Below are 11,914 nucleotides of genomic sequence, written 5' to 3' on the forward strand. Positions count from 1 at the left end.
GTATGTATTTATGTATTCATACATTTATGTCATTATATAATTAATACAATGCAGCAATAAACACTTTTCAGGCAATGTTGAAAAACCAGTCAACGGTGTTGTTCATCAGTCGGATGCACTGTCCCATTGTGACGCTGTCTTCAGTTCTTCAAAGCTATTTACTGGTTTTGTGTGTGTTATTTGTTTGGTCAGGCTCATTGGGTATTCATAACTAGTAATGCCATTTGCCATTTTAATAGGCAGTAGAAATATTGAAAGTTTAGATTGTCAAAGTCTTTCCAATTAAAGATTTGCTTCATTGCGCTTCACGTCAAGTCATATAAATAAAGCAATTGGCAAGAATATAAACAAAGCTTATGAAAAGGATGCATGCAGCTTGAAATCAATCCTCAATTATGCAACCACAAATTAATACACAGGAGCAATCAAGGGTAAATCAAAACCCAATTGTCTCATATGACAAATAACAATGGCCTATTTGAAATTCATAATGCACTGTTCTTAGATTTCTCGGCTGCATGGATACTGGCAAAAGGTGGGTCAGGGTCACCACTACTCGTCTCAGGAATGATAAACTGCCTTATATGTTCAGACTGAACACACTGGTTAATCAGCCCAGCCAGCCATGAAAAATCAGCAGCTCCCTTTTATGCTATCAGTGCCGGGACTAAGTGGGACAGATGTTCACGGGTTCATTAGTATGCACGGAGACAGTCTGACCCAAACAGGACACGGCAGAGGTCTCCTGAATGCCAAGGACATTATTTCAATGTGGAGTTATTGAAACGCTTGGGTGGATTGTGCAGGACTTCATATGGAAGTGACTCAATGACAAAATATCTGAGAGGAAAATATCTCCTAATAAGCGCACATATTTGATAGTTTCATCGTTTTTATTTACTTAGCACAGAAATGACAGGTATCCAAGCACCTATAACCCTTGGCTGTGGAGGCTCGTGTGTATAGGGTTCCTGAGTTTGGGGTTTTAGTGATATGATACAGTAGGTGATAATGTTTAATATTGGCAAAAATCTCTTTCAATATCGATCGCTTGGTGTAATCCCAGCTGATAACACCAACACAGTGTCCCTGAGCACAGTCCTTATATTCCGGTTGTCAGTGTTTATCTAATGTTGCCACACCTCTGGCTCTGACAACAGAGGTCAGAAAGAGATGCATCAGTACTATAGCGTTGCTAAGGTAAAAGCAACACTGGCTGTGTGTGCAACCAGTGTACTTTTAGCCAGGAGTCTGTAAAGATACGTACTTGATGACTAGATTTTCTATTTAAGTGTTTCACAACCCAAGTTGATTACAACTCAACATTACATTTAGTTGTAGGGATGTCCCAATCACAATATCGGATCCGATTTTGGCTTTTTTTATACTGATCGGGGATCGGCACTTACCCCGTTTACCTCACACCGATCATGTACATACATCAGCTTGTACTGATCACAGCTTTTTATCCATACACGCCCTGCACCAAAGATGCCAGATAACAAATAATAAATAGCATAATTTGTCTTTTAGAAAACGAGTCCCAGAGACTCAAACACTACACAAGGGCTAAAAGATCGGGATGGGATCGGGAGTCAAAAAAGCTGATCGGGATATCTGTATTTAGTTGTGCTACAAACATATACTTTTTTATTAAAAGGGTATTGTAAAAAGATTGATTTATCCAACATCATCAGCTCCACGTGATATAGACTGTGGAAACCTTGAAGTAGAAGTCTCACTGGCCTTTAAGACATCCATCCACGAGGACACCAGGGTTTAATCAAAGAAATTACTTCCACGAGATGCCTGAAGAGAAGCAGTCCGCACGACTGTCACTTTTGTTTCACAGTTCCGCCAGCTGCAACTACCTTGTTGTTCCAAACAAAAAAAGGGAAGAGATGACTACTAATGTTCCTGATTGAGTTTACTAAGACCTCACTGCCTTTTTATAGCCAACTAATTTGATTACACCAGAGCCCTGCTATTTCGTGACAATAGATATTTTACAGTTTAATGGTTAGCATTGCTAACATGTTCATTTGGGTTTACATCAAATCTTCTCCGTAGGAAAGTAAATAGAAATACAGTGAGTTAGTTATTTGATAATGTCATGCAGTATCACTGCTTTGGCATTAAAATTGACTCTGCATGCTCTTTTTCCCTAGGTACATCGGTTGTCACCGTGACTGCCAATGATGCTGATGATCAAACGTATGGGAACAGTGCCAAGCTTGTATATAGCATTCTACAGGGACAACCGTATTTCTCTGTGGATTCTGAAAATGGTAAGCAGAACCCAGCAAGATCTCTTGGATGCAAGTCTGTAAACAGATCTCTCGCACTGCAACAAGTCTTTTCTGAGAATCAAATCATATACAAAAAGATTGTACTCCACTAAACTAAAAACCAACGTTTAGGAAGACATCACTGAGATGTCTTGTTTCAGCTGAAATGTAAATGATGTAGACATCGTTTTCTTTAAATAGTTTATTTCATTGTATCTTTTAACTTTAAATTAATTATTATCATATGTAGATCTGGATTGGTTTAAAGCTAATCTCCTTCCTACATTCATAGTAACTACTAGCTGGTTTCAAATTAATGAGGTTCTAAATTGGGTGGCACCAGTCAAGTAATGTCTTAGCTACTAAGATACTACTATGTTTTTAGTTTGGTTTGTTTCAGCAGGATTGTTGAATAACTTCTGGCCCCATTTTCATGAAACTTTACGGACGTGTGTAGCATGGGCCAATAAGGAACCAACTTCTTTTTGGAGCACAACTTATTTTACTCTTTTAATACCAATAAGAGATACCACATTGACTCAACATGACATAATTAGTCCAATTCTTGTGATGGGAAATAAAATCCTTACTTGACTACAGGTCAAAGTTTTATAACAGCATCGCCAACAGAAGGACGCTTCAGTAATCAAATAGAGATATCTACAGCCATCATTTCCAAAATCAAAACATTTTCTAACTGAAGGTGGTCCCAAACCAGACCTGAGACCTTATTCATTACTGGTGCTGGATATGATTGGAAAGGCTTCACTTGCAGTCAACTTTAGTGGTCAAAGTGAATTGAAAGACAAATCATCACACTCTGAAGACCTTCAACCAACCAACTGTCAGACATCCAGCCCTCCAGCCAGCCTAACAGCCTGTCAATCACTCTGTGTGTCTGTAATCCAGTCAAATGAATAGCCAAGATGCCAGGCCACAAGATAATCTTTCTGTGGGTGAGCAGGCTTATACACGCACCTCCTCAGGCAGTCTGACGTCCTGTGAAGAGAGCAGCATTAATGGAGACTTTGAGACTCTGAGATGCAAGCTTTCAAGGCAAACCTCCATAAAATTAAACAAGCTACTTTGAAATTGCAGGCTGAAAAAAACAGTGAAAATGTCAATTGAGAGGTACTGATGTGACTTTCTTTACTCTGTCTGATTTGTGGAGGGGCGGCTGTGGCTCAGTGGTAGAGTGGTCGCCTGCCAATTGGACGGTTGGTGGTTTGATCCCACCAACCTTCCGATTCGAAGTGTCCTTGGGCAAGACACTGAACCCAGAGTTGCTTCCAATACCGCGCCATTGGAGTGTAAATCTGTGTGAGTGTTTATCTGATGAGCAGGTGGCACCTTGTACAACGGTGTATGAATGCGTGTGAATGGTGAATGGTTCCTGTACTATGTAAAAGTGCTTTAAGCAGTCGTTGAGACTAGAAAAAACTTTATACAAGAACAGTCCATTTACATTTAAATTGCGTGCATATTAACATGCAGCTTGAATTGTCGCAGAGTTGATACAAGAACACCATATGTTGCATTTTGATCATTGTAAAAGACATATCGGTCCATATGCTACTCAGTTGTTACCTCTATGAAGTAACTAGGTGTAAATGATTATAAACTAAGCCCTACAAAATAACTACTCTGTGTGGTGCAACCTGTTTTAAGTATGCCTACACTTTGATTTAATATACTGTACCTTTATTACTGTTATTACTACGTCCAGTTTGATCTTTCAAACAGCTGGTGCTGCACTTTTATTGGTTTTCAAGAAGACTACACTGATAGTAGTTATAACATTCCTTCAACCATTTCACTTTGGACTTCTTGTATAAGAAACCACGTATTGATGGTTGTATACTGTCTGTGACTCAAAAAGCTTAAAAGGCAAAGCCTGTTTAAGCCTATACTTACATTATTTATTTGCAGCATGTCTAAAATTAGATGCAAGTAATGTCTGACATTCTGTGCTTACTTGCTGTCTAACTAATATGTTGATGAGACAATGTCAGTTTTATTTGTGGGTGTTTGGTTCAGAGTAAATAGCCCTGTGACATTGTTAGCTTGGAGCAGAGATAAATGGATGTCAAAGATACATCCCAACATGGGGAAACTGTCTTGTTTACTCGTTGGATGTGTTTATTTAACATGGACAAAAGAGAAAGAAACTTTAATTCAACATACAGCTTTAGGCAGTGGATCTGACCAAAGACAAGTGGGCACAATTTACATGCAGCAACCCACGAGTACTCTTTGACCGAAATCCTTTTTTTGCTTGACACCCTGAGTCCTGAGTGTGGTTGGGTTCAAAGTCCTGCGTTTTTTAGGGACATCCATCCCCACCACCTCCTACGACTTACATAAACTCCTGATGCTAGAAAAGCGTTGCCAGGGAACATAATCCAGGCAGCAATTGCATTTCCTCTCAATGCGTAATTGGCAAACCCAATTAGAAGTATATAAATGCAATTTTCTAGGAGACATGGTTGAAACACAGGATTGGAATTGATCTTAATTTTATCTAATTTTCAGTAAGGCAGCGCATACATTTTCAAATGAAGTTTTCCTTTAAAATGGCAAACGTGGTGGAAAGAATGCAATTGTTTTTCTCCAGGCACCATCAAGACAGCCCTGCCTGGCATGGACAGAGAAGTCAAGGAAAACTACCAGGTTGTGATCCAGGCTAAAGACATGGCTGGACAGATGGGCGGGCTTTCAGGGACAACTACAGTCAGCATCACCCTCTCCGACGTGAACGACAGTCCGCCACGCTTTGCTAACCGTAAGAGGCCTTTGGCCCTGTGCTGTAATGCGTTGTAACAGACTTTTAAACATGAGGGAACTTTAATTACCAAGGAAAGACAAATCTCTTACATGGACTCTTGACACACTCACACAAAATAGTGAAATTGTCTCATTCCCTACCATGTACAGATGCCTTCCGTGTGACAGCTGTGGAGTCGACAGAGATTGGAGGTGCCATCGGACGTATTAAGGCTGATGATCCAGATGTTGGGCGTAATGCTGAGATGGAGTACAGTATCGTCGGGGGTCATGACACCTTCAACATTATCACTGACCAAACCACACAAGAGGGAGTCATCATAATCAAAAAGGTAACATATTTTTGGTATATGCCTTTCCTTTTATGTGCTATATAGTTTTCTTTCATGTATTACACGGCTTCATGCTTTGTAGACTTGCATCAAACTGTGGGTACTGTGTTGTTTAACTATTCAACTGATAATGCCTGTCCGGTCAGGCAAAACACTTCCTATGAAAAGTGACATGTTTTCATACAGCTACCACAAACAGCCTTCAACACATGCTCAAGTGTTTCAAGGAAAGCCTTTCAACATAAAACATTTTTACTAATACATCAAAAATACCACCTGAGAAAATATGTATTTTAAGCTCAAGGCAAAATTCAGATAAGCATCCAGTAAAAGATGTTTTTGTTTTTTTATAGTATGTCAATATGCTTCTTGTTGACTGAAAATACCAGCTAATACCATATTTCACAAACCTGCCATCATCATTTTTTAGTAGTTGTCTTTAATCTTCACAGCAGGAGTTTTTCTTCATAATTTAGTATATGTTTTAATTGCAAAAACTGTAAATTTGAGCTGCCTTTCCTTTTTTAATTTTGTCTCAATATGTACATGTAACTTCATAGTAGTGTTTCAGATTAGAAAAAGCCGTGTGATAACGGTTATTCATGTAAGGAAGACACGTGGTAGAATTTATTTTTGAACTGCAGTGTAAAATCAGATACCCTAAGTCTGTGAAATGAAAAATACAAAGTGGTAATTTGCAAGAAACTCTTTTTAGTTCTCCTCCTGAGATCTTGCAAGATCAGTATTCCCTACTTTGATTTGTAACTTAGAATTTAGAGTATGAATAAGATAAAGGCAGACAAAGGAAATGCAATGAATTGCTTATCAAAATCCTGCAGGCGGTCTGTTGTTATGGAACGGTCTACAGCTTGACTTCTGATGCTCTTTCATCTCCAGGCACTGGATTATGAAAATAAGAGGGACTATGAGTTCAGAGTGGAGGTGAAAAACACCTACTTAGACGCGAGGTTCATCCACGGTTTGCAATTCAAAGACTACGCCACAGTCAAGGTAACAGTAGAGGATGTCGACGAGCCTCCGGTTTTCACCAGGAACCCTTACATCATCGAGGTGCACGAGGACACAGCTGCTGGCAGCTTCGTCGGCGTGGTGTCGGCCAGGGACCCTGATGCTGACAACAAGCCAGTCAAGTATGCTACAAGACACAGAAGTGTTCAGACCTTAAAACAGTGCCCCACTCACAAACCCCTTCCCTACCTTTGTCACACCAAAGTCATTCTCCTTGGGAATTATCTCTTCACTATTGCTAAACTTAGGGATTAATCAATGACCTGTTAAGCAGAGATTTCCACACCAACCAAGTGGACATAATTTGTTATTGTGGTAATGCGATTGTTTCAAAACTCATTGTCCCAGCTGTAATTATAGTAGTATAAAAATCAATAAGAAAACAAGCAACACATGGTGGAAATAAAAAGTCTCCTCTTATCAGCTCTTTCAGCAGGATGATGAAATTGTGCCCACTTGGATAAATCTAATCCATCAGCCTAACCATGTGTCAGGGTGTGTGTGTGTGTGTGTGTGTGTGTGTGTGTGTGTGTGTGTGTGTGTGTGTGTGTGTGGGGAGGGGGTGGGGGTTGGGGGTATTATTCATGGGTCCCTCCTGGTTATTTCCCTGTGGAAGATGGCTGTGAAGTGAATACAAACATTGTTTATTTCCCAGAATTATGTAAGCCCTCAGTGGCACTGCACAAAGTCAAAGAGCCTAATTTGCTGTATCGATTCACACAGCTCAGTAGCGTCATTCAGAACATATGGCGCCTGCCCGTCTCTGACAAAGAGATATGCCACTCTCGGCCCACGCCACATGGCGTATTGTGTTGCATATTCAAATTTCGGTGGAATATGAAAGTTGACTATGACAAATGAGCAGGTACGAGGAAAGATGCATCGTCCTTCTGACAATAGGGAGCGTGCAATAAATATTTATTTTGGATTCAACTGATGTACTGTGTAAAGTACATTTTGTATTGTATAAAGGTATGTTTGTCTTGTGAAGAGAGATCTTTGCAAGCAGAAAACATAACTGCACTGCTTACGTGCGATATTACAGGTATGCAAATGTCATAGCGATATACGTTGCCACATGTTCACAGGTCAAGGCGTGGTTTTTTTTTTTATTACATGTCTGCACCTTATTCTTTCAGATACTCCATCGATCGGCATACCGATCTAGAGAGGCTGTTCAACATCGATTCTGTGAATGGCACCATCACGACACTGAAAGCATTAGACAGAGAAATGTCCAAATGGCACAACATCTCTGTGGTGGCCACTGAAATAAGTACGTTTTGTGTTTTATTTTGCAATTCCTAATATATGGCCTTGTACTGACTTTTGTCAAGGTGCTCCTTTTTTTTCTAATTCTTCAAAAAAAAAAAACATGCTGTTATTCATTTGTTTTAATCTATTTGTTTCAGATAACCCACGTCAGACAACTCGAGTGCCTGTGTTCATCAAGGTGTTAGATGTCAACGACAACGCCCCTGAGTTTGCAATGTCCTACGACACATTTGTCTGTGAGAATGTCAAAGCAGGACAGGTGCTGAAAATTCATGAGCTTATACATGACATATTATTTGGCTTATATCATCATTCAAATAAAGGTTCAGGTTTATTATCAGTTATAAGTATTGTGATCGACTGTTACACGGAATGTTGCTGAATTATCACCCATATCATTAGGACTGGATACTGAATGTAATACTTTTTAGGCACGGACCAAAATGCCTCCTTAGTATCAAGTATCCCAAAAAAAGCCTCCTTAGGTTTCAATACCTAAGGAGAACATTTCTTCAGCATCAGTGAGCCAATAAGCATACATCATGCTACTACTAAGATCTAATAATGCTGCTGATTGGCTGTCTAACGTTACACATAAGGACACGTAGGAAAAACTACATTTTGCACAGAGACTGGGCCCACGTAGTTGGAGCTGAAAATAAAGGATCTGTGCCATAATGCAGTTTATGAGTTATGAGTTATGAGTTTATTAGTGAAAATAGATGTTATAAAATTGGTATCTAAAAAAATATATAGTTCAGATACCGGTATTTTAAGTCACGGTATTGTTAAACATTTTTTGAACGATACCCAGCCCTACATATATTATCCTTTAATACAGGTCCAGGTTTATTATAAGTTATTAGTATTGTGGTCTACTTACTACTACTGTCACACATAACAGATGTGTGTCAGAGGTGCGTAACCACTAGAACATGCACGGATACATGCATGACCTTCAGGTAAGTATATTACCTTGGAAGTAGAGCCCGACCGATATATATTGGACTGTCAACCATGTTACGACCTTTGGCGTTGTATACTTTGTCCACCAGAGGACGCTCTACAACGATTTTTTTTATAATAATGTGTTTTGTTCAAAGAACTTTAAGTTCCACTTCTTAAGATTGTTTTTATATATTTTGATCTTCCTCTTTTCTGTGACAATAAAACTAATTATTATATAATTTTAGTGAGAACTCATAAATAACTACAAATAACTATTGTTAGGGAAATCTGTTTTGTAGCGCGTTTCTAGATTTACATTGGCCGATTTATCGGAATATCTGATTTTTAAAAAAACGAATATTCGTATCGGTATCGGCCTTAAAAATCTTTAAAAAACCTTTATCGGTCGGGCTGTACTTGGAAGCCGGTAACACGTGGTTATTGCGAGGCTGTGGTCTTAGGAGAAGAGTTTCCTATGTGAGGAAGGTGTTTTCAGTCGTATTGGGCAAAACGCCAACCAGAAGTTAGCAGTGATCATCTCTCAGTCACTTGCTGACATTTACAGAGGAAGTGTCTGCTTCCACAATGCTCACTCCATGATGCGCGTGGTGCATACTGACAGATCTGTGTTGGGGCGCAGTCACTCGCACTAAAGCCATGTGATTATAGCTTTGGAGTTTCGAGAGACATCAGATCCCTTAATTGTCTAAACACTCCTCACTAATTGCACATTTGTATACAATATATCTGATTGGCCCCAGTTAACTCTCAGTGAATGTTGTTGTTTTTTTAGCATCTAGACAGTCCTAGCAATAATCTGTATTGCATAACAGTTCATACGTTTTTAATAGGATCATGAGTTTCAGACTAGATGCTTTCAGATTTCAGAGCTTTACGAGCTTCCGTGTGTTTTCTCATACTTTGTGTCTCCGCAGCTGATTCAGACCATAAGTGCTGTTGACACAGACGAACCCCTCGTTGGACACAAGTTTGTCTTTAGCATCAGTTCCACCAATCCAAACTTCACAATTGTTGACAGGGAAGGTAAGATACACATATTTAAATCCTTCTCCTTGTACGTTCAAATAAAATGTTAAATTGTAATTTGTTTGATTTCAGTCTTGGTTGATTTATTGATCAGTGAAATGGGGTTTGATATTATTAAAAAAAGTGCCATAACTTTATATGAATCAGTATATAAACACTTTATTTGAGAAGAATGTATTTCCATTGTGCGATTCAAGTCTGATGGTCTTGGAGTTGTGGCAAAATTCAATTCATAGAAGAGCCATCATAAAAATCAGTCTTTGTACAGTCATCCCACATCTATCCTCCCTTGTGTTACTGACAGTTCTTTGGGTCGTACAATGAAAAATATGTTAATAAAAAAGTAGTTATGCTCACAACCCTTCTTAGAGAGAAAGAAATGGAGAAGCCATTAAGCAAGCTTGCAAGTAACATATTGCACAACTTCAAATGCTGGATCTGCATATTCCCTTTCCATTTAGTAACTGATTCAGTATGCCTAGTCATTCAGAATGAATATTAACTCAAGATCCTCACTAGTGGGGTGTATCACAGTAGACAAAATAAAAAGACTGCAGCAGAAGCTTAAAATAGAGAGTGCAAATTCTACCCCAAGTGGAATTTGACAAACAAACTTTGGACTTTAATTAGTTTTTCAAGAGTTTTCCATGCATAACCACTTTGCTTGTGTCCTTATAGAATGAAGACATGAATCTATGATTACTCATTAAGCTGTGTTTACTCCAAAACGTAATTCTTCAAAAAATAACAAGTTGTTTCTAATATGCTAAGTGTTTGTTTTAATCACTATTGAGATATCTTTAATCACGACCCCAGTAATTCTAAATGGCAACTGGAAGTTATCACGAGTCGTCTGTCACACGCTATAAAGAAAAGGAAATAAAGATTGCATTCCTTCCCTGTATGATCACTTAGGTGAGGGGAAACATTTTATTAGTGACAAGCTTTTCCCATTTGCATCGTTCCACAGATAACACTGCCAATATCCTGACGCGGAGGGGAGGTTTCAGCCGGCGTGAGATGAGCATGTACTTCCTGCCTGTAGTGATCTCAGACAATGACTACCCGATTCAAAGCAGCACCAGTACGCTGATCGTGCGCGTGTGTGCTTGTGACAGCCGTGGAAACATGCAGTCGTGTAACCCCGAGGTCCTGCCCTTCTCAGACGGTCTCACAACTGGAGCTCTGGTGGCCATCCTGCTCTGTGTCATTATTCTCCTCAGTAAGTCCCCCCGTGTATGAGCATGTGTATGTGCACGTATGTGTAAGTGACAATGCATGTTGCTTCTTGTAATAATAAAAAAAAAGTTATTTAATGTAGGTCGAGTACGGAATCAAAAAATCACATCTTGGGTTCACAGGGCTTTTTCAAATCAGTACAACACATAACTGGTGTAATTTTAAATGACAGTTGCACACAGAGTTTGAGCGTCCCCCCTCTGGGCGTAGGATTTTAATCCCTAGGTGTAGAACAAAAAGACACAAAAACAGTTTTGTTCCTGCAGCGATTACACTGAGGAATAACTCATAGCTATACTTTGAACAGGTGTTTATTTGATGTTGCTTTTAGTAATATTTAGTTCATATCAATATTTAAGTACAATCTGGACCTGTGAGAACTTTTTTAATTTTAAACATGCATTTTTGCCATTTCTTAATTTCCATTGTCTTGTGTCAAATGATGTGAGATATGTGCTTCTGTTTGTTTTTATGTGTGAATGAGGACTCTGCTGCAAACAAAATCTCCCTCTGGGTAAAAAAAAAAGTAACTTGAACTTGAAGACTGAGGCTATATCTTATGTCCCAGGCCAAAATAATCAGCATCCTTACCAATCAATGTAGTAGTCAATACAAAGCAGTTTTGTTCTTGTTTGGTAGGGTAGTAAGTCAGCCTTAGAAGCATAGGTGGAAGCTTCCATATAAAAATCTTGTTACTATTTGACAACCTAGAGGTTGTACAGTGTCTAAGGGTACCAAGTCTCATTTACAAGAGATAATACATGATTCTAGAATCACTGTTCAATTTCAAAGAGCCAGACCAAGGATCTTAATGACCACAGCATACAGAGTTATACTTTTGATGTTCTTTTTTTTTTTTTGCCGTGTATGCCGTGGACTAGGGCTGGGCAATATATCGATGTATCGCTATCACGATATGAGACTAGATATCATCTTAGATTTTGGATATACTGTAATATCGTAATATGGTAA

The 11,914-nt window shown here is 39.0% G+C and overlaps 1 protein-coding gene across 1 annotated transcript in view; it reads left to right on the forward strand.

The window, feature by feature from the left end:
* LOC116671930 (cadherin-10-like) overlaps window positions 1–11,914 on the forward strand; it is a 30,711-nt gene that overhangs the window by 14,402 nt on the left and 4,395 nt on the right. The window contains 8 exon segments of the mRNA XM_032503412.1: window positions 2,169–2,288; window positions 4,903–5,070; window positions 5,223–5,404; window positions 6,302–6,555; window positions 7,573–7,709; window positions 7,846–7,967; window positions 9,592–9,700; window positions 10,674–10,925. Coding sequence (XP_032359303.1) covers window positions 2,169–2,288; window positions 4,903–5,070; window positions 5,223–5,404; window positions 6,302–6,555; window positions 7,573–7,709; window positions 7,846–7,967; window positions 9,592–9,700; window positions 10,674–10,925 — 1,344 coding nt within the window.

The sequence above is a fragment of the Etheostoma spectabile genome, chromosome 22 (assembly GCF_008692095.1).
Source record: "Etheostoma spectabile isolate EspeVRDwgs_2016 chromosome 22, UIUC_Espe_1.0, whole genome shotgun sequence".
NCBI classification, from domain to species: Eukaryota; Metazoa; Chordata; class Actinopteri; order Perciformes; family Percidae; genus Etheostoma; species Etheostoma spectabile.